Source organism: Thamnophis sirtalis, unplaced genomic scaffold, assembly GCF_051295495.1.
Source record: "Thamnophis sirtalis isolate CommonGarterSnake01/CBP01778 unplaced genomic scaffold, rThaSir2_p1.2 scaffold_2, whole genome shotgun sequence".
Classification (NCBI taxonomy): domain Eukaryota; kingdom Metazoa; phylum Chordata; class Lepidosauria; order Squamata; family Natricidae; genus Thamnophis; species Thamnophis sirtalis.
Genome location: NW_028261382.1, coordinates 155,139,575 through 155,163,625, shown reverse-complemented (window position 1 = coordinate 155,163,625; position 24,051 = coordinate 155,139,575). Strand labels below are relative to the sequence as shown.

Below are 24,051 nucleotides of genomic sequence, written 5' to 3'. Positions count from 1 at the left end.
AAAACCACAGTGAGTTAGAGAAGGTTTTTTCCCCCCTTTCAGCTGGGCAAAATGCCTACCCCTTATATTTATTTGAGGTAAAACCTCAAATAGGCCTCAACAAAATCTGCCAGTGCTAACTGAACATTTGCAACTGAGTGTTGAACTTAGAAATGTAAATTGGGTGCTGATTCCTTCAAATAATGCAGTTCACCATACAGCAAAACATAAAAATTTGGCTTTAAACAATTTGATTGCTAAGACTGTATAATTATTCCCATGTATCCGATTATTGAATTAGCAACTTTTTGTGCCTAAAACTTAAAGACTTAGACTTAGAATAACTTTATTGTCACTTTGAATGTACACTAATCGGCATACTTTAAAATGAATTTTCATTGCACTGCGCCACCACGCAATAGTGCACCAATGTTGGATAGCCAAACATTCCAAATTCTTCATTTGTAAATAGAATATTCATTTAATATGATTTGCAAAAAATCATATAATGCTTATGCATATGCTACTCAGTTTTAATTTACATTTTAAAATAAATCCGCAGACACTAATTTAAGTGTTAATTATGAGTTTGTTCATTCATGACTTATAATTTTGTTCTGAGATGACATGAACTTATGTGGAACTTAATTCCACATTATCTGTTTGGCCTGTTTTTTTAGATCAATATTAGACAACCTGATAACCTACAGAGGTTTTGGACAACATCTCCTATAAACTTCCAAATAACTTGCCCAATGATTAAAATTTGTGGAAGTGGCATTTTAAAAATGTCATAAGAAGTTAAGTTGCCTATTCTGAATATTTCAGCTAAACTTTTAGTCAGTAAGTCAAAAACCAAATAAACATTCATAGAAATAGATAGGAAGTAAATAGTGCATTTGGCTAAGTAATTTCATGTCATTTAGAGCAACAAATTCCTTATTCTACTTTTTCTTTGAAAGTCTAAGACATATCAGCTGTGTTCATCTACTATTGCTATAATCCATAATATCTATTTTGTTTTGGGTTGGCATGTTGTCTGATTACAGCCACTTTGTTTTGAAAGCTATGGTTTATTACTTGTGCTAGTTGACTGATTGGTGTGTCATGAAATCACTGTCAATTCTTAGCAATGACCTAGTCTTCTTTCAGGATGATCTGTCCCTAATCTGTCCCTGTAGGTCTCCCAACAGGGTACCCATCACTGATGTAATTGAATCCATCCATCCACCATCCATCTATCTTCTTTTCATAATATGAAGTACTAATCTACCCAAATGTGGAATATTTAACAAATATTAAGGTATCAATGGATCGGCATGTGGCTATAATTTGTATTTGTACACTTGGTCACCCATCAAGAAAAGACTAGCTTAGCTCAGTAAAGGCAGCTATCATAAGAATGGCTGTGTCAGAGAAAATGACCAAACTAGAGTCAGAAATAGTTTGGTGAAATTTATTCATCCATTCACTTGTTTGTTGTTTGTTTGATTTATGTACCACCCATCTCATCTAGAGGCACCTTTGGGCAGCTTAAAACATTAATATTGATATCTATGGAGACTCTCAGTCATCTAGGTCATGGTTGTCTCAAAGGTGTTTTTTCAAGAGGCAACTGGACTTTCTGGTTTTTCTTTGAAGACGTTTCACTTCTCATCCAAGAAGCTTCTTCAGCTCTTAGAAAGAGGGGAAAAAAGGAAGGGGGGGTGGAAAGCACCTTTAGAACAAACATGATGTATGACTGAGAATCTTCATAGACATTTAGCAATGCAAAAATCTGAAGAAGCTTCTTGGATGAGAAGCGAAACGTGTTCAAAGAAAAGCCAGGAAGTCCAGTTGCCTCTTGAAAAAGCATCTTTGAGATTAATATTGATAGACATTAAAATAATAAAGCAATAAATAACAACAACTGTTATATATGTTGTGAGGGACAGAGACGCAGGAGCCATGGAATCATGAGAGTAAGATGTTTATTGCGAGATGACAAGCGATTCAGCAACTGTTACAACTGTCACGGTATTTATACCCTCAGGTCACCAACTGTCATTAGAACCTCCAATCACAGGCTGTGCTTTGACCCGACCAATTAGAGCGCAGCACAGGCTGTTGCTGGGCTATAACAACAACAACAATAATCACAGTTAAAAGATGGGGACGAGGGGAGCATGAGGTACATGGGAATGTGGAGATGTGGAGTCTTTTCTTAATCCAATGCATCAGAACATCTATCCCTATTGGGGCCCCAAGCCAACTGGAAAGCCAGGTCTTCAGGCCCTTACTGAAGGTAAGATCTGTGTGTAGATCTCTATTTGGGGGGATACAATGTTCCAAAAGGCAAGAACCAAGGAAAAAAAAGGCCCTTCTTTTGCACCCTGCCAGCCAAAATCCCTTGACTAATGGGGGCGTGCATCGTGCCCCTTCTGCTAGCATGGGTGGGATGAGACAACTCCTCAGATAGCCTGGATCCATTACATAATTGAATTACATAATGAATTAAGTTATTAGTTGCTCTAAAATATATGTGAATGTTATCCATAGGTGCCTGATATAATCAGAGGTATTAGTAGTAGTCAGAGGTATTAGTAGTAGTATTTTTATTTGGTACATGCTTCTACTATTTAAGCACAGTAAACTGATTTTCTCCATCATAACACCTCTGGCAATGATCCGAAAATGATAGAATGTACATTATGAGGTCATGATACAACCTGCAACCTTTTATTCTTACAATCTGACATGATGCAATTCTGTAAGTCACATGGTTTGTATTGGAACATGTTTAATCATTGCCCTCCCACTCCCACCCCCAATTTCTCCAGGGATGCTATAGTAATATACATTTATGATGAATTTAAAACCTCACTTTCTTGATACAAAATTAATCAATGATCTGATACTTCAATAATTCAAAGAACAGTATTTTTTGAAGATCGGTGATAACAGGACAAGTGTCCAGGTATACGTTTTGGACTAAGGTCTGGACTGCACCTGGATTTAAAGTATATTTCTGGGTTGTTACATGCATTTACATTATTAAAAGAGGGATTATATTTTTCCTAACCCTATTGAGCAAGCAGATTTCCATCCTCCCAACAGAACCTGTCTTTCTCCTTCTTCAACATACAACTCCTATGCCCATGAACCTTCTTGTAGAGAGTCTTTCAAAGCATATATGAGCAGGGAGAGAGGACAGCAGAGAAGGGAAGGAATCCATTCTGCTATCAGATGTTCTTTCAGAGATATATTGACATTGTTGGATGCAATCCATAAATATAATGGATTGGATCTAAAGTTAGCCATACTTATTAAAATCAATGAGTTACATGAGTCATGACTAAGGTTCCATTAGTTTCAATAGGTCTGCCCTGAATATGATTAGTCAAGATCCAAACTGATGTATTTTTGATGCTGGTTGATTTTGAAAAATATTAAGAGACAAGAAATCCTTTTTGGGTTAAGAGTAGTTTGTTGTTCTTTACACCAGATAAGGAGATTAGTCTGTGCTGCCAAAGAAATAATAGCTTGGCTCCAAACATTATGAATGAGAAGGTAAAGTGTTCTGGGAAACCCTAGGCAAAACAGCAAAGGCTTTCTTAAGACAGTAAATAGTATAATAAGAAACATGGTACATAAGCCTGAATGTATATATTCACTATGTACAGAACTTTTCAAGATTTGAACCTTATTTTCTCATGTACTACAGTTTTGTACTGCTGGAAGTTCTTTTGGTGACAACTTAATGAGTGCACCATTCTAGTGTATGTTGAGGACTATACTTTACAAATGAGTGGAGCCAAGACTCCATTTTAGGAATATTCAGGAACTTCTAAAGCAATGGCCCCAACCTTTTGGGCACCAGGGACCAGTTCTGAAGAAAGAAGTTTTTTCCATTGGCCAGAAGGGGTTTCACATGCTGTCTGCATCCTATAGATGGGGCTTTCCTTGTTTGCATGGCCCTGTTTCTGGCATGCTGTGGCCCGGTGCCAGTCCTCAGACTGGGGATTGGGGACCCCTGTTCTAAAGAGTCAATTATATGTCTTCAACATTTAATTTTCCCCAAACTACCCCAATAAATAAAATATACACAAAAAATAAAAGTCTAAAAAAAATGGCCCCATCTACCCTGGAAGCGATAAAAAATATGCCAGCAAAGCTCACTTTTTGCATTTCTGCAACGTAGAAGCCATGTTTGGATCCAAGTCTATTTTTCATTTTCTTTATTTGGAAATAATCCAAATACTGAAGATAAAAGATAAGAAAAGCTATATTTAAGTAAATAAACTATGATATTAATTGGATCTGAAGTAATAGGAGTAAATCAGGTTTAATATATTGTTGCCATCCTTCACTAGAGAATTATGGAAGATAGTTATTGCTAACATGGGCGGTTCAGAACTCAAAGTTAGGAAACAGCAGTCATAGTAGCATGACTGAATTTCACCTCTTTGAACATTCATATGACATGGCACATAGAAACAGGATAGGCTTTGATCATAATGCCATGATTGCCACCCCTGCTGTTTTGAGACACCACCACCACCACCACCACCATCATGGACACTGATTTGGCCCCAGTAGTTCCCAAATCCTGCCACCAAAATTGGTAAATCAATGACCCTCTTATAAAATTTTCTTTTGTAACAGAACATTAAATAAATACCAGTTTCTTCTGAGTACGTATTTAATTATTTTCAAAAAATGCATGGATAGACAATTTAGCGTTCCCCTAAACCTTCCAATGAAATCTTTTTTTGAGAAATCCTGGAGTACTAGAGATATGCCAGAAGATGGAGAAAAGTCAATGATATCCCAATATTTAAAAAGGGGGAAAGGTGGATCAAGGAAACTGTAGACCAGGAACTCAACAGAAAATGCTAGAAACCTGAGCAGTTGGTATGTGAGCATTTAATAATAAAAGGTTTAATATCAGAAGCCAGCATATAATTATTTTTTTAAAAGTCATGCCAGACAAATCTAATATCTTTCTTAGACAATGTGACTAGTTTAGTGGACCAAAAGAATTCTACAGATATAATGTACTCAGTCTTTATTAAAGCATTTGATAAAGTAGATATTCTCCATCTTGATAAACTGGAATAATGTGGGATGGATGGTACTGCTACCAAGTGGGTCTATGTCTACGTGAAGGGAGGCTTGTGACACCTCAGAGTTCTGCACTGGATCCAGTATTCTTCAACATTTCATAAATGATTTAGATGAGGAAATAGAAAGGATGCTTATAAAATTTGCAGATGACATAAAGCTGAGGGGTGGGGGGGAAGGTGGAGATTGCTAATATGCCAGAAGAAGGCTCAAGGTTCAAAAGGATCTTAATAATCTTAAACATCTGCCCTATACAACAAAATGTTGCTCAATGGTGAGAAACATTAGGATCATGCATTTAGGCAGGAAAAACAAGATGCACAGGTGCAAAGTACTGTAGGTGGCACCTACCTTTATCAGGAAAAAGGATCTGGGAGACTTGTTGAGCCACAGATTAAATATGAGCCAGCAATGAGCCATGGCTGCCTAGAGAGCCAATGCAGAGTATAGTGTAAATGTTACTGGAAGTGATACTATCCTTCTTTGTTGCTCTCAGACTCACCCAGAGTACAGAGTACTTCTGGCTATTACGATACAGAAAGCACATCGAGGAAAACAAAATACTGCTGAGAAGAGTGATAAGGATGGTAAGCAGTTGGAACTAAATCCTCTGAAGAGCTATTCTAAAGAAGAGAAGGCTAATAGAGGACATTATAACAGTCTTCCAATATATGAGAGAATGTCAAAGGGCAGATTGTATGTATTTATTTTCTAAAACACCTGAGGATAAGTCAACAATCAGTGGGTGGAAGCTTAATAGAGTAAGATCCAAACTTGAAATGAGGAATTTTATCATTGTGAACATTACTAGTCTGAAGCCACAAGGACATGAGCCACAATCAATTGTGATTGTTGTGTATTTTAATATTGTTTGTATTGTCTTATTTATCCCCTCCCCTGTTTTATTGTGAGCCGCCTGGAGTCCTTCGGGAGTGGGCGGCATACAAAACCAATAAACGAAACGAAACAAAACATTTTCAAGGATAATTTGAGCAGCCATTTGACTGGGATGTTATGGGCCTTCCTGCAGTGGGCAGAGGATTTGATTAGATTATCTCCACTGCCCTTTCCAAAACTATGATTCTATGATGATCATCTAACTACCAAGCTCTGTGTTATTCATTGAGACTAAAAATATTTACGGTAAGTTGTTTACAAGTCATCCTTGACTTACAGCTGTATCGAAGCCTGCCCATTAAGGTTGTAAGTCGTGATAGTCATAAAATGGATCATCCACATGACCGACCCAGTTTTATCACCATTCTTGCAGCAGCCATAAAGTGACTGTATGGTTGTAAGTGAACCCATTGTTCAGTGTAAGCTGGCTTTAACAAAAACTCGAAGTAAATATTGGGTTTTGGCAAAAATGTGGTCATATGATACTGCAAATAGCTGTAAATGCAGGCTGGTTACCAAACACCTGTAATGTCATGTGACTGTAGGGGGCCGTCAAAGTTTCAGAACAGGGTCATAAGAACTCCTGAGAAGTTCCATCCTAACTTTGAAATTGGTCATAATGTATTCTGTTTTGAAGAATAAACATAAGAGCTCATCCAATAAATTGAGTACAAGAGGCATTTGGATAAATGTTAATTCTTGATAATTGACTAATTTGAGAGCTAATTAAAGCATTATAGGAAATAGTCACTAGCAAACCAATTGTTGGCTGATTCAGCCCAAGTTCTTTATTAGTCAGTGAGAGAGTCTCCTTTGTGCAGGTAAATTATACAAACCAACAAACAAATGATGGGCTGTTCAGACCAATTTTTTAAAAAGAATATGACTCCAAGTGTATGCTGCAATGATTTCTGGGAGCAGTTTAGAAGAAAACATTGTTCATGTATATAAATATACAAACACCCAAATAATTAGTTCATTTAATGTGTGGCTCTTTCATCTGACAAAGATCCTCCCATGCTTTCATCTTAATTTGCCATCTTTTTCTTCCTTGAGAAATTTACTTGAATTGAGAAGGGGAGGGAAATACTGGCTTTGGTGTTTAATTGATTTCTTTGCTTTTTCTTACGTTTTTAAAACATTGTTTGACTTTTCTTGCTTCTACCTCTCAAAACGTCGCCAACTTGCCTCTGCATTTGAGGCCCTGGGATGGCTCATTTACCTGAGCTTTCCTTGCTTTTCCTGAGAAGGAGGATCCTGGCTCAGTCCAAGTTACCACCATCTCGGCAAGAGAAAACAATTGGGGGACACTCCTTGGGCTAAGCAGAGTCAAGCTTGGATAACACTTGGGTGGAATTCTTCTGGAAAAAGACCAGGACCTTAACCTGGGCTGGAAACTTGGAAAACATCCTGGAAGAAAGCTAGAAGAAAGCTAAAGGTAAACTGAGTCGGAACTGTGGGCAAGGACTATCACCTGGACTCCAACTCTAGTCTAGTGAGATCTATGGAGATTCTCAGTCGTCCAGGTCATGATTGTGCCAAAGGTGCTTTTTCAAGAGGCAACTGGACTTTCTGGTTTTTCTTTGAAAATGTTTCTCATCCAAGAAGCTTCTTCAGATGACTGGACGGTGGGGAATGGAAGGGTTTATCTAATCTAGGGAGCTTTATCACGGTCCCCCGGCAGCTACCCCCGGTTCTACCTCTCCCAGGAAGGCGCAGGGGGAAAACATACGATCCCGGCGCTAGATTTTCGGGGCGGCGCCCTTCCCTGACAGCAGGAGGCAAGGAGAGCAAATGTGGCAGCCTCGCCTTCTGCTCCCTTGCACACTTGCGAGGCATCCCTGGTAGGCCATTGGGCCAGCCCTTCTTCCACGCCTCTGCCGCCCCCCCCGCCTTTAGTGGCCATACAGAGACGGCAGATGATCCCGATGGAGAACAGAAAGACGGTTCAAGGATTGACAAGAGAACTTCGCTAACTTAACAGCAGCACTTGACCTGCGCCCAGAATACAACCAGCCTTTGGCCCTAGCCCGAGCCTCGAGTTAAGTCCCTCAACAGCACCGAGACAGGACTGGCTCGGGCGGGAGGTGAACTCCGCTTGCCTCCAACTCCGGCGCAGGAGGAATCTCAGATTTTTTCCTCCTTATCTTGCTATTGGTCAGGATAAGGCAGACAGCCCCGTCCGTCGGGCCGCCCACTCGAGCGAGGCGGGGCCACGTTCAATTTCATTGAAGTGGAGAAAAGTAGCCGCGGCGTCGGGCGGGAGCTTCGCAGCGAGGAAGGCGAGCTCTCCGCGCGCCGCTCTTCTAGCCCCTGTGGCGCTGAGTGCGCTCGCCGCTCGGCACCTTCGGACGCTTCCCGCGATGCCTCCTCCCTAGTTCTTGGGAAGGCTTGGTAACTCCTCGCCTGGAGCGCGCGGCTGCCGTCCCGAGTTCTGTTCCCCGACTAGGCGTCTCTTGTTACGGCCGGGAATCTCTCAGGATCCATCCCGGGTCGACGCGGCCGGCTATTACCATGCGCCCCATCAGACGGCTTGAATAGCGAAAGGCAGCCGTCGGCACCTCGCCCCCGCTCCCAATGCCGGCCAGGGCAAAATGGTTGTCAAGTGAAAAAACTTCTTTTTTCAAAAAAAAGAAAGGAAGACTCGCTTTGCGGCACAAACGAAGCGCCTTGATTGAAACTTCGATTGACTTCGGTAGCTGTTGGGAGTTTGACTCTCTTTTTATTTGAGGGATTTTTAAACCGGAGCCCGAGGGACAGGCTTCTTTGCTCCAGCCCTGAAGGAGAGTGGACCCAAGAAAGTTGCCCGTGCCTATTGACATTGCAAAGCGGACGGCTGTCCTTTGTTTCTCTAAGGCTCCTCTTGGTCCGATCTCCTAGCGATGGCCACGGAAGTCGTGTGTGGACTAATCTTCAGATTGCTCCTTCCCATCTGTCTAGTCACTGGTAGGTGAAGTTTGACTTGCGTGATATGAATAGTGTGGCTGGACTTTTTTTCTTGCTAGAAATAGGGCTTGCGTTTCCTTGGTATAACTAGGACACGTCGTGTATTTTGGAATTGGTTTTCTGTAAAATTAGGGCACCTTTTGCTTTCTGCTGAAGTATGGGATCTACTGCATTCCCCTCTCAAGAGATTGTGGGTATACGGAGGGAATAGCTTCATTCGTAGCCTTTAGTTCTTATTTTTTTAAAAAACTTTCCAAATGATCTTATCTGATATACATGGAATTAAATGGACATTTAATTCACGTTCAGGATTCATATTAGTTTTACGTTTCTCTGTTGAAAAGTAATATATTAAGTTAAATATACAATCTTTCAGATAAAGATTATATTGGCTCCATTGGCACTGTATCTATAAGCAGGCTTTGACAATATTTTTTCAGAGATAAATCCTTCAACCATGCATTAGCCCAGGTGAGTAGATAGAGGATTGCAACCTAAATCTGCATAAAGTTTTCACATTATTTGTTGACTTCTGTTGCAGTCTATGTAGATCTAGGCAGTTTCCAATGCAGCAGGCATGGAAGAAGCCTGTAAATACATTTGTAGGACAATATCCCCCATTGATTCAAACAGAACATAATTGTTTAATGATTGCAACTGAGAAAATATTCTTACATGGAATACATATTTAAATGTTTTATTTTGTTTAATTGAAAATTTACTCTACTTTTTTATTTAAGAAAACTAGACATATATTAGAGAATGAAATATGTTTTTCCTATCTCCATTAATTTGTATGATAATGGCAATTATTTTAGCTAATAAGTCATTAATGACAGTAATTTGTGTCTGAACTTTGGAGAAACAGGAAATGGAATGAATGAATGAATCATTTTAGATTTTTAGGTTGCAGCACACTTGATATGCAGTAATCCTATTCAATTCAATCCTTTGCAGTAAATATTTTTAGGATTATTATAAAGTGTATGCCAAACTATAAACTCTGTGTTCAGGCAAATAAATCAGTCTGTTGGATCCAGCTTTTAGATTAATTTATAAAATAACTGGAAGTGTTTATTTCATCTGGACTAATTATTAAGTTAAATTGAAAAGCCATCACTTTTAGAAATAGCTTCACACTCAGCTACAGGTTCACATGTGGAATGCTTTTGTTTATTAGAAATTAGGTTGAAATCAGTTTCTTATGTTTGTTTTTTATTTATAGTTTGTCTCAAGATATTTGTAGGCTTATTAGTGGCTTGGCTTAAAAGCTGTGTAGGTACATTCCCCAAACCTGGAACTTGTAATTATAAATCCAGTTTAGGTTTTCTGTTCTGTTGTTGGTGTCTTAGATATACTGCCTACATGATTTGGAGACAATACTAAATTACTCTGAAACAAAACAGAGTACCTAAACCTTTTCAGAAAATGTTTTGGCACAAAGTTCTCTGCTAACAAAATACTACTGTACTATGTAGATGGACCATATGATTAAGAGGCAACACTAAGAAATGTTGGTTGGAAAATCTATACAACTCTCTGAACCTTATCTTCTGCGAGTTGAAGAAACATATTTCTTATGGAACACACACAAACACTTTTCACTACTCACCTTCATCACAAAATTACCTTTGTAACAATTATGGGACTACCATTGAACACAATGCTATTTTTTTTTCTAGTGGATGATCTAAAGTTATGTATCAAAATAAATCTAGCCTTTTCAGTTCAGCATCCTCAAAATCTTTTTATTTTATTTTATTATTTACTTATGTATCTAATTTGTGTAGCCGCACCCCTCACAAGCAAGTGACTCTGGGTGTCATACAATGTTTTTATTCTACACAGGGTTACAAAGTGGAGGTTAAACTTCCTGAGCAGATAAAATTGATATAGTAATCTGCATGCTCTAGACAAGGGTAGAATTTGGAAATGGCACCACATGCCATCGACTTTTCATTATTTGAGAATCTTAAAATAGGACAGGACAGTGAGGACTATACTGAAAATCACATGGTTCCCCTTTTTCATAACAATAATGACACCTTTAGTGCAAAGATGACTGAACAACTCAAACCTCAGTCATCTTCTTTCCTAGCATAGTTCTTATATCACTTTAAGCCATAGTGTTGTACTTGATAGTTTCAGCTTTTCTTATTTTATGAAGCCAGCTATTAAGATTTGGGAATCACAAATAGCAATTATGCATAAACTGGGTTTCTGTATATTGTTGAACTAATTATGATTAAGCAAATCATAGAACAGTGAGTGGAACACCAATTAAGAGGGCAACATTGTTCTTATCCCCCTTCAGTATCACCTAGTAATAGTAATTAAGCAGTTTGACATTAGTTGAATGCAAGATCTTTGTCTCTCAGCCTTCTGTGCAGTGAGAAAATGAACTAGTCTTCTAACATAGAAGTAATCTGCCTTTGCAGCACCGTTATGATACAAGCACATTTTCCTCTTTCTTAAATGGAAGGGACTCTGTGGGCAACACAAGTACTTCATGGTTCAAGCATGAAGAATCATTTGAGAGAAAAGTATGCTTAAGAATGATTTAGCATGTCCTTAAAGCGGAGCATCTTCTGTAATCTGTGCCTACATCCTCTTCTGCTTCAGATTAAGAGATTGCAAACCTTGATATTCTGGATTTCCTTACAGCTTTCTTAATTCTGTTCACTTATGGAACTCATCCCATATATTAAGGGCTTTCAGCATTTTAAGCGGCCGGATGAGCTTGTCAAGGCTGATGCCCAGGTTGCAGTGCTTTTATGCTCTACAAGTACCTCTAAATCAACTTATCTCAGATTTTCTCATAACTCATAAGAATCGGAAGCTGTCCAGCACTGCCTGCTCATAAGATTGGTCTTAATTATGATGGTTGCTTTATTTATTATCTGGGAAATATTGTAGCTGAAGCCCCACATAATTCATTCACCCTGAGAAAAGCAGTTTGCTTCCCATGTCCTTTATAATAGAGGGTTTGCAACATTGTAACATTTTGAATAACTTCAAAATGCCCTTTTCCTCTTCCTTTTTGACACTTTGCCCTCATTTAAAAAAAATACTGAATGTGTTAGTTGCAAATAAATCAGTACAATTGTTGGTATCTTTGAACTATGCCAGTGATAAAAGTTTTTGTTTCCCTACTGCCTGTCTACTATGAAATGTAGCCTCTTGTGAATTTTATAGATAAATATACAGGTTGTTGTAAAGCAGGACCTAAGTCTATAAACTTTGGGCGATCCAGGAAGTGTTTTCCCTTTGTGTAACTTATTGATGTCTCATGACTATGTAACTAGTTCTTAACTTAGCCTTGCAGTTACACATTCTTGAGGGTGAAATGGGAAGATAGGAAATTATAATTCTTTTCAGATGAACATATTGTTATTTTCTATCATGTAATCCAGCCTGCAGGATATTTCAAGATATGATTTACATTTACTTGTCTGCTCAGGCTTTGGGGGAAGTTCAAGAGGGATAAATAGAAAATGCAAGAATATTTGTAAATGCAAATTTATTCCTGGACTTCTGCACAGTGATAAATATGTTTAGATTGTTGATACAGGCTTTCATTGTGAAAATTTCTTCTCAAAAGGTTCTTGGGAGTCTCTAAATCAGTTCTCACAAGAATCCTGTTGATTACCGTTGTTTTTTCTCATTGTGTACAACTTTGATATATTATTGCATATTTTACATAACTTAATGAGAAAGAAATTAGTAGCTTTTCTACATGATAATCAGAGGCAGCTGACTATTCTGCACAATAACAGATGCATCACAACATTTAAACTTCAAGCTGTATTTATGCATCAAATTGTAAATGATGTTTAGTTTTACAGCAGCATGTCAAATATATGACAATTCAATCTGCATCCTAAATCAGGCCAACATTATATGTTATAATAATTTAATCCAAATATCATCATTGAAACTGACATATATAAAGGCTTGTTACACTATAAAAAAATCTTGTTCCATAAGGTTTGGAATTGAGTTTCTAAGATATTGAGACTATGAGTTCTTGTCCTGCTTTAGGTACAGAGCCAGTTGGGTGACCTTGGGCCAGTCATTGTCTCTCAGCTGTAAAAAGAAGCCAATGGCAAAACTAAATCTTTCCAAGAAAACTGCAGGAACTAGTGCAAGCCAAGAAATGGATAACAAGATGACAGGAGTAATCAGTTTTCTGTTATACTCATGTTTTTTTGAGCTTTGTCAGGTGTAGGAAGGAGATGTTTTTACTTGTGGTTGACTTATGGATCATTGATCTCAAGAAAATTTGAACAGAATTTTGTATTGAATATTTGTTTTGGATTTTATATTGGAATCACTGGATTTTAAGAAAATTTGTTTGAAATTTTATGAGAGCAATTTTGCAGATCCTGAAATTTGCAGCAAACAATGTTAATTAGAAGGACACTAAAGTTTAAAGGGAATGTCAAGTTTTTTTCAGTTCCTTGAAGAAAGGAAAAACAATAAGAATAACCTCTTTTAAGAGATAAGATATTGCTGTTTGAATTATTTCAGGTTTTTTTTTCAGAATTATATCTTCTTTTGATCTGTTCCATAATTCTTGGAACAATTTTGTATGGCTTGTTCTACTGTAGGATTGCAACATCCCTATTGAGGCGGTGGGTCTGGTAAAAATGAAATGTTAACTTACTTCTTCACTGTTCTCAATATATTTGATTTTTTTCCCCATCAGCATAAAATTATTAATTTTGTAATGATTTTTTAGTGCAGAGCATGTCTATGATAGTTTTGAATATATAAATTAATTTGGCTTAGGAAAACAACTTAGTTAAACACACATTTTTTTCAGATGTGGATCAGAGAATGAGATTTTGAATATCATGAAACAAAAAAAAAATCCACAACACTAAAAATCTAGTGATAGAAGCCAGTTCCATATCAACGCCAAATGTGTATATCAAGTTTAAACCAGTGTTTAAATATTTTGCTCATGCTATCTGTGTATTTGATCCATGATGAACTGACCTGAACTAGTCTTTTAAACAACCCAACAGGAACAACATAAATCTTGTCAACTTTTGCTTAATTTATGTATAATCTTGAGCACACTAATTGATTGTATCATCTTATGGCACAAATAAAGAGAACATTTTAGAAGCAAAGACACAATGTTTGGATGCAGTCAACATACTTTTTGAGCCTCAAAATGATTTGCTTAGATCAGCCTTTCTCCAGCTGGGTCTCTTTCAGATATGTTTGGCACACTCTTATTCCGTACATAAAATACATAATAACATGCCATTTTGGCATCCGTTTTATGTTGAAGAAATACTAGATGATTTAACTTCTTGCTTCTGATGTAAAATAAAATGACAGATGTCTTCATTAATTAATTTCAGGAAAATCTTCATGGGAGAAAGATTTACTGAATTATAGTTTGGTGCTCTAGGTGTGGAACTTAATAATAGTAGAAAATGGAAATAGCCAATGAGAATGATAGTTGGTATGCAGTCAGCCAAAGTTACACACATTGTATGGTTTCTATATAAGGAGAAAAAAAAAGTATAATTATCTTGGGATGAAGTCCCAAAGGGATTTAAAATAAATAAACTTTAATTGGATGATGAGCAAAATATCCATCCAAATTAGTTTGTATTGTGTGTAATTATGGCAAATTATGAATCTTGAGGACATTTTGAGGCGAAAATGGCATATGCTTTTATCCTAGTGCAGTGTGAAGATAGCCACATTAATTAAGATAATCACATTAATTTATATTAATTTTAAAAATAAAATATTAAGGTAATTAAATGTAACATGGTATATCTATGTAAACAAATAACTTGGTTTGAATGACAATGTGGAATTCTATTATTAGACGTTTGCAGAGTTTTTTCTTTTCAGACTTCCAGAAAATTTCTGAAGATTTAGACTTTTAAACTAAAAGAAAAAAGGGGGCTAAGTATTGATTTTAAATATAACTGCTCTTTTTGTTAAAACTAGCACCTCAGAAAGATTACAAAACCCAGCAAGCATAAGCTTCAGAACTGTCCTGTTTTTATTTATGTTTCTTTGGATGTCAACAAATAATGAGATAATCTTGAGCAAGATACTATGCTTGCAAATTAGCATTAAAGACAAATGCATGTTTGAATATCTTATATTTTGAGTTATTGGCTAGTTTCAGTACTGTGTCCTGAAAAATCTGCTGGATGTAATTTCTGTTTGAGGCAATATCTCTTCTTAATTTTACAACTTAGTTCACCATAAGGAAAGAACACAAACTTCCTGTAGTGCCATTCTTGGGTGGCAAAGCAGGGATGTAAATTAAATAAATTCCTCCCAGCCCTTAATTTAAAAAATAGCAGAAATAGCTAGCAGATAAATGGGGTACTTGTTTATTCCACAATCCTGAAATTGTTTCTTGAAATTTGGTGAAAGCTCTGATGTAATATCGGATTCTTATTTAGTCTGTATTTCTTTGAAATCTAGCACTTCAGAGTTCAGAGGTGTTATGCATATAGATCTGTGCTTATTTATTATTTGGGCAAATCTGAGGGTAAATTATGTGGCAGAGTATTTGCATTACATGTCTCTCAGAGATAGAGAGCTTGTTCAGATAATGTTTTCTTAGACTTGTAATTGGGGAATTCCTTAATGCTCCCTGGACTTTGAAGAAGCAGAACAGAAAGAGTATTGATGCCTTTGAAATGTCGTGTTGAAGAAAACTGAGAATACCATAGGCAGACAGGAAAACAAATGAATAGGACATTGAAGAAAATTAACCCAGAATTCTCGCAACATATAAATGACTGGACTCAAATTATTGGACATTGGATAGATTATGCCAAAATCTAGCTCTCTGGAGAAGGCACTAATATTGGGAAAGGGAAAGAGAAGAAGAGGACAGCCAGTAGCCAAGCAAATAGATTTCGTTACAGAGGTGATGTATGCACAATTCGAAGACCAAATTATTGGGTTAGGAGAGATCATCAGGGATAAAATTTATCTCTATGGTTGCTAAAAATTCACATTACTTGATGGGACATAATTAATCAGACAAATCAGTCAATATGACTGATGGGGAAAGTGAAGAGGAGAGGTTCTATTTTAAATGAAAAAGTGTTTTCCCAATCTCCAAGAAGCAAACAAAATATGTTTCTTTGATATAGGTATCATGACCAAGAAAGTAGAATGTTAGGTATGTTATTTTTGAGAACCCACAATTAGTTTAGTAGGTAGTTTATTTGTTGTGTGTAGCTTTAATTTCATGTACATTGGAACCAAGTTAGAAAGAATTGCTTTACTCTACAGTAGTGTTTCCTAACCTTGACAATTTTAAGATTTCTGCACTTCAATTCTCAGGATTCCCCCAGCCAACATGGAGAATATCCAGTTTTAGATAATTTACCTCAGTCTAGGAAGCACTGCATTCAAGAATTTGCCTTCATTCTTAAGAAAAACTGATCCACAGAAATGCATATTCTTGAAGACCAGGGTAAATTATCTGAAATTGGGTATAAGTGTTTTTTTCTTTGGGTAATGGGTGTGTGTCATTACCAGTGGTGGGTTGCTCTTACTGTCACTTCTGGTACGCTGATCACGCACTCGTGGGTTCTGTTCGTGCACGTGCCTGACTTATGCTGTCCACATGGGCACTTTGCTATTTGCCATAAAAACAGGTATAGAGGGCAGGTGGGTGGGTTGGCCAAAAGAGCCACCATACCAGTACTCTCTCAGTTGTTCCGGGCCACTACTGATATGCCCAGACCGGACCAGACCCACAGCAATCCATCTCTGGTCATTACCCAATCACAACTGAGATGTTTAAATTAACTTAAGTTTTTATTTTTATTTTTTACTTATATTATGTAAAAAGGACTTTTGGATAAGTGGTTTTGGGTAGATGAAGGAAAAGGCTTGGGAAACACTGTTTTAAGTGCAATTAATGGTCAGCCTAATCTTTCTTAGCATTATAGATAATCTTCGACTTGAGACCGAATTTGACGTTATGATGGCTGGCAGTCCTCCACACTCACAAGATTGCATTTTGGCTGCTTGGCAATTAGCGCATATTTATGGCAATTTGCAGTATCCCATGTCCACATGACCACAACTTATGATGGTTTTGTTGGAAACTAGGCTTTGGTTCTGGTTTCCAGCAAAAAATACCCATTGTGAACACATTGTGAAGCAAACACCACAGTTTGCAAACAACTGTGGTGTTTGCTTAATGACTGCAGCATTTACTATGTCACCATTGCATTTAAATGACTGCTGCAAAAAATGTTGTAAGATCAGATGTGGTCATAAGGTGAATCACTTAATGCCCAGCATGATTTATGATATATACAGGCTCAATTATGCTCATAGGTTGAGGGCTGTCTGTAGTGATATAGCATAGCCTATAAATATAAAATAATATTCGGAAATTCAAAAAAATGGAAGGTGAGAGAGGAACCCTAGTTTAAGGCTTAACTTTTAGTAGCAATTAAATGTATTAAGCTGTTGCTGAAGTCTAAACTATTTTCAGTGCATCAAGAAGTAAACATTTCCCCTGCAATGTTTTAATATGTGAAACTCATTAGTCCCCCCCCCCAATTTATAGTGTTAGGCTGCTTTTTAATTTGTCTTCTATGTTAATGAATACATTCTATTATTGTTGGAAGTATCTCTTTTTATTTTATTGTTTAAAAGACTGAGGGCCTGTTTCATCAACAAAATATAAACTCCTTTGGGTATTAAGAAGCCTTTTAAAACTGTTTCAAATGATTTAAATCTCTGGGGATTGGATGCTTTATCTTGTCTGCATGGAAGTGTGAATGCAGGTGTTTCTGCATAACACAGATATCCATGACTGTATTGGCTAGGTTAGCAAAAATTGAACCTGCAGGAGTATTGTACAAGTTGACTTCAATGTTAATTTAAATTAAATTAAATGCATTTAATTTAATCACACACAAGTTACATACAAATGGCTGATTACTTCAGGCTTCTTCAACCTGTACCTTCTGTGATGTGTTGAATTTTCGGACAGCATAGTTGAAATTTGAGAATAGCACTAGATTTGGAAAGTTAAGTTATATACAGTTATTTTCCATTTCCTACCTGAAAGAGTAAGAAAACTGCTGGGCATTATACCTCAAAGTTCATTAATTTGAATGTGTGAATTTGCAATCTTGCATCAGTCATCACTTGTTTTCTCCTATTATACTGTGTGATTGCCTAATAACGTCAAACAAATAGGGACATGACAAACTTATTGTGTTTTCTATCCAGGCTCCAAGCCAGAAAGGCTATCATCTGAAGTGGAAGCAATCTTTCCTCATGTTTTGGTTAAAACTTAATGAGCACAGATACATTGATAGAATTAGTTACTCTGTAAGGTGCTTTTAATGACAGTTTATAAAGAAATGAAAGGCATATATCCATAAGTACTCATTCTTGTCTACTTTTTCATGTAATTTTTTAAAAATGGTATGTTTAAGGGCTTTATTACAATTTGATAAAAACATAACCAGGAGTACTTACTGTATCTATCAGTGTAGTGTTAAGAGAGATGTCTCTACCTTGACATCATTGCTTTTTGCTTTTTTTTCCTGCCTCTCGATCTGTTTCCAATCTGGTTCAATTTTCTGTTCTGCAACTGCCATCCAGCTTTCAGGATTTTTGTCTTAGATAGATTTATGTTTTAAAATATAAAACTAAAATACTTTATTAGTTACATTCAAAGTGTCTCAGTGCCTGACTTTATAAATTGCAGTTGTGTAGTACAACAGAGTAGATTAGATGCACTCCCAAAGAGAGACTTTTGTGAGGAAGGATAAAGTAAAGGCAACAAAAGATTTTTTTTAAAAAAATAAGTCCCTTCTTGTCACTCAATCCACCATTAGTTTATATACCGGTATATATAAATGTAAAAGAAGAAACTGGTCATCAAATATTCTTGCAGCTATTAAATAATTTAGGGCCTAAACCAGTGTTTCTCAACCTTGGCAACTTGAAGATGTCCGGACTTCAACTCCCAGAATGCTGGCTGGGGAATTCTGGGAGTTGAAGTCCGGACATCTTCAAGTTGCCAAGGTTGAGAAACACTAGCCTAAACAGTAGTTAACAGAATCATTTCTGGAACTACAAAATGATAATTCTAACCCCATACCTCAAATGATGAGCGAAACTGAAAGCACTAAACTCAGGTATAAAAATCATGGTGTCACGTTGCTGTCACGTGACGTATCATAACATTTTCCCCCTCCATGGACATGAGGTCAATCTGGCCTGCGGGCTGCCAGTTTAACACCCCTGCATTAAGAGATGCAGTCCTTCTGATGAAACAGTCCTACTGTCCAGTCCAGTCCAGTCCAGTTCTTGTTCCTAATAAGTTAATTAATGAACACTGTAATTCTGAGGCCTTTTAGCAAACAGGATTAAAAACAGACTTAATATGTACAATACAGGCTTCTCCACATTTGAGCCACCAATACATGTTCAATTTTTTTGCTCTAAAATTGTATATTTTACAAATTGATGGTCTACATCAGTCTCAGAAAGTCTTAAGAAATAACTTCATCACAGCCTTTGCTGAACACTTGTGCTTTTGTTATTGTACCCACACTAATCACTCTCTCTCTATAGATAAATAAATGTAAGATAAAAAGGGCAAAAAAAATGGGATATAACATACAGATTCATCAATGGGAGGCTATGTGGAAGAAAGGATGAAATTTACACTGAATTATAAACTTGAAGAAAACTTCTATAAAATGATGTGCAGCTGGTATCTGATACCAGACAAATTGTCAGAAATGTATAATGGAATTTCAGGTATTTGTTGAAAACGTAATCAAGCTGAGTTAATTTTTTTCCATTTTTGATGGACATGTAAGACATCTGGCAGATATTGGGATCAAATATGTATTTTGATCCAGAATATTATAAAAGTGAATGTCCAATTGAAAGCAGAGACTTTTCTTTTGGAGACAATGGACAAATAACTTGAGAGATCTTATGGAGTTTTGATTTTATATATGGTGACAGCAGTGAGACTTCTATATGTGGAAGATGGAAGGACTTACAATGGAAAAATGGTTGGTGAAGTTGATGTAATTAGAGGAAATGATGAAATGGACAACTTTGATTAAAGAAATGATTTTATTTTTATTTGAAAACCACAGACTTTTGCAAGAAACTGAAAGAAATAAAACTTTGATTTTGGGATTTGATGACTAGAATGATATGACATTATAGAAATAATGTAGACTATTGTTAACTTTAGAATAGCAATAGCAGTAGACTTATATACCGCTTCATAGGCCTTTCAGGCCTCTCTAAGCGGTTTACAGAGTCAGCATATTGCCCCCAACAATCTGGGTCCTCATTTTACCCACCTCGGAAGGATGGAAGGCTGAGTCAACCCTGAGCCGGTGAGATTTGAACCGCTGACCTGCTGATCTAGCAGTAGCCTGCAGTGCTGCATTTAACCACTGCGCCACCTTGGCTCATAGAATAAAAGATCTATGTATTTTTTAATCTATATCTGTACCAAAGAAAGAAAAAATGGTACTTTTTCTATTCCTTTACTTTTTCTTATTCTTTTTTCTGTGCTTTCATCTTGCTTTTTTCCTTAGCTTTGCCTTAAAAAAAATCTTTTTCTTATTGCTTATCTTTTATTCTTGTGTTTTTATTTAATAAAGTTAGATTATATGTAAATAAATAAGGCTTATTTATTTATTTAAGAAATTTTTATTTAATGGATTAATATGGCTGCCTATCTCATGAGTCAGTTTTGGCTGGCTAACAGCTTATTAAAATAATAAAAATATTGACAAAGGATAAAAAACCTATAATAGCACAGGTCTGCAAAAAAAATTTTTTTGAGAGCTGTTTTGGTTATTCCATGTAATCTTTATGTTTTTTGGTGCGCTGAATCCAAAAATGACCTCCATTTTGTCATAGGACATCACGTTTCCTGACAATTTAGGTAGCATAGTTAAATAAGGCAATACCTCAAAATAAATGGAAATAGACTTTTAAAATTAAAGTTTTATTACAATATTTTCATGAAAATCCTTTTTTGTACTGAAATGAGCTCACCTACACACACTAAACTCGATTCTTCTTCCCCGTGAGGTTCCTCTTGGTGCATTTACGCTTGTGAGTAGCATCTGGAATGTCTCTCTGAAGCATCCAACAGTAGTCTGCCATCATTGTAATGCTCCATTTTCCCTGGTATTTCCTTTCCATCTCTTTAATGTCTTGGTGGAATTGTTCACCTTATTCCTCACTCACAGCTCCCAAATTTTCAGGAAAGTAGTCAAGGTGGGACTGGAGGAAATGCCCTTTCAAACTCATCAGGCAACCTAAAGCTTGAAATGCTTTCAGCATTCTTCCGACAATCTTTTTGTAGTGAGGATCTTTGTTATTGCCTAAAAATTTCTGTATGACTTCTTTAAATGCAATCCACCCTTCTTTTTGAGGATCTGTCATGGTATTGACAAACTCTTGATCAACTATAAGCCTTCTAATGTCTGGTCCGACGAACAGACCTTCCTTCAATTTTGCATCTGACAGGCATGGAAACTTGGTGACCAAGTATTTGAAGCATTCTCCATCTCTTGGAAGTGATTTTACGAATTGCTTCATCAATCCCAATTTTATGTGGAGAGGTGGTAGAAGAACTTTATGGGAAGGTACCAAAGTTTCTCAGAGGATATTTTTTTCACTGACTGTTAGCACCCTCGGCTGCCAACTCTTCTTGGTCCAGTGATTTTGTTGGTCTCGACTGTCCCATAGACACAGAAAACAAGGGTATTTGGTATACCCAGCTTGTTGCCCAAGCAGCATGCACAAGACCTTCAAGTCCCCACACAGTTGCCAACCATGGTCTTCATATTTAAGTTTACGAAGAACCAATTCCAAGTTCTCGTAGGTTTCCTTCAAGGGTACGGAATGACCTACAGGTATGGAAGTGTAAAAAATGTTGTGGAGTAAAACTGCTTTGAGACTTCTTTTTGAAGAATCTATAAAAAGACGCCATTGCTCTGAATCATATTGGATTTTAAATTGACCCATCAGACCTTCAACATCGATGCAATAAACCAACTTGTCTTCCTGGGTGAAGTAAGGAACGAACTCCTTTTCACGATGTCTGAACCATGAAGATGACACTCCTGGCAACAATAAATTCCTTCTTTTCAGCCTTGATCCGAGTAACTCAGCGGCATCTTTAGGAAGATTCAAGTCTCTTACCAAATCATTCATCTCCTCCTGAGAAAACAGTCTTGGTCTTGTATCATCTTCAAAGTCAGAACTTGATTCGTCATCCGGTTCAGGTATGACTTCACCTTCATTGGAGTTAGGTATCTCTTCCAAGGTAGCAGAGGGCTTGGGTACTAGTATATCTGTGCCATGGGGGATGGGACAAATTGCTGAGTGAAGATTGGGGTATGAAATGGAATGCTTCCATTTGGAATTAAACCCTTTTACATCACATAAACAAAAGTAACAGTCATCACTATGGTTCTTTTGCTTTTGCCATACCATGGAAGTCCATAACGGAAATATTTTTTCTTACCCTTGAACCAGTTTCAGAGGTCCTCAACACACCATTTGCACATTTTATGAGGCACCCAAACTTTATCTTGATCTCCAATTTTTAGTCCAAAGTATGCAAAGTATACTTTTTCACAAAGTCTGTAATATTCTGCTATTGCTTCAATACTGTATATTCACCACAGATGAAACTCTCTGGCGAATTAATACACTTTCGCAGAGCCATAACATAATGGTTGAAGAATGACGAGCTAACATGAATTGCGATGAAAAAGTGTGAACACCCTAGAACCAGGAACCTGATGATGATTCGTGCACAAGTGTGGCATGCAGGAGAGAGCAGCATGTTGTGGCAAATCATGGTGTCTAGGAGTTTTTTAAATATTTTATTTGTTTTCAGCACACCAAAATACATGGAAATTAGATGAAAATAATCAAACAGCTTTTTAGTCGCAGACCTGTGTAGTCAATGAAGTTAAACTCAAACAGAACAACAACACCTGCTGGCTTATCTAAGTCCTGACCCCCAAGTCCTGGAACAAATTGAGGATTTCAATGCTTTGTGAAATATTGGCATAGTTAAGACTAATCCATTCTTAAAGGACATGGGGTTCCAGAGGGCAGGTTCTGTGACAGAAAAGGTACATTTCTTTGACTCTATAAGATGACATTATTAAACTGAGTGAAAGAAGAATTATGGACCTAGTAGACAGATAGGAAAGATGTGGACCTGATAACTAGGGCCCATTCCTTGAAGACCGTTATAGACAAGAACCAGTATCTTGAATTCCACTTGGAAGTCCAGTGGAAGCCAGTGCAACTCATGGAAAAAAAATGTAACATGGGTGTACTTTAAGTACATCTTTAACTGCTTACACCACTGTTTTTGAACCAACACGGCTTCAACATAGTCTTCAAGGGCAGCTCCATGTAGGGCATGTTGCAATAATATGCAATCCCTAACTTTCCTCAGGGTAATGGGTAACATTTTCTAACAGATTTGTACTGTTTTAGGCTGTCCTGAATGATCTCAGAATAAAAGTTTTGTAGTTGTGTGGGAGAGGAAAAAATACACATGAATAATAAGGTACCATAGATGACGCTGTTGGCAAAAAAAATCCGGTGCTTTGTTAAAAAATTGGAGGTTTGGGTTATTATTGAAAGGAGCAGTATAAATAGCTTTTAGCTTTGTGTTTGGTTTCAGTTGATTAAATGCAGGAAACAATCACAAAGGTTAGTGAGTTTTTATAATTTTACATAGTAAATTTAACTGTATGCTTTGTGAGATACACATTTGTTGATGCGTACTTTTGATAATCAATTTTATGTTTTCTACTTCTTCTCTTTGACCTTTATACTGTTTTTTAAAAACCCTCTCATGCTGATATGTTGTTCAATGTACCTCTTGATGATTGAGTATGAATAATTCATGGCTTCAATCTATTTGTCTGCTCTCTTGGAGACCACATGTGAGATGTAGTCAGCTATATGGATTAAAGCACAAAAGCAATCCATCTCCAGAGAGTGCTATTCTTTTAACCATGATAGGAACTTCAGAATTATTTGTGAACTACTTGTACACACATTATATACTTTTGA

The 24,051-nt window shown here is 37.0% G+C and overlaps 1 protein-coding gene across 1 annotated transcript in view; it reads left to right on the top strand.

Moving 5' to 3' along the window:
• The first annotated feature begins 8,466 nt into the window (after positions 1 to 8,466).
• The window catches only part of PIEZO2 (piezo type mechanosensitive ion channel component 2), a 217,105-nt gene continuing 201,520 nt past the window's right edge, over positions 8,467 to 24,051 (top strand). The window contains exon 1 of the mRNA XM_087707301.1: positions 8,467 to 8,925. Coding sequence (XP_087563427.1) covers positions 8,862 to 8,925 — 64 coding nt within the window. The 5' untranslated portion in view covers positions 8,467 to 8,861. The remainder of the gene's footprint in view (positions 8,926 to 24,051) is intronic.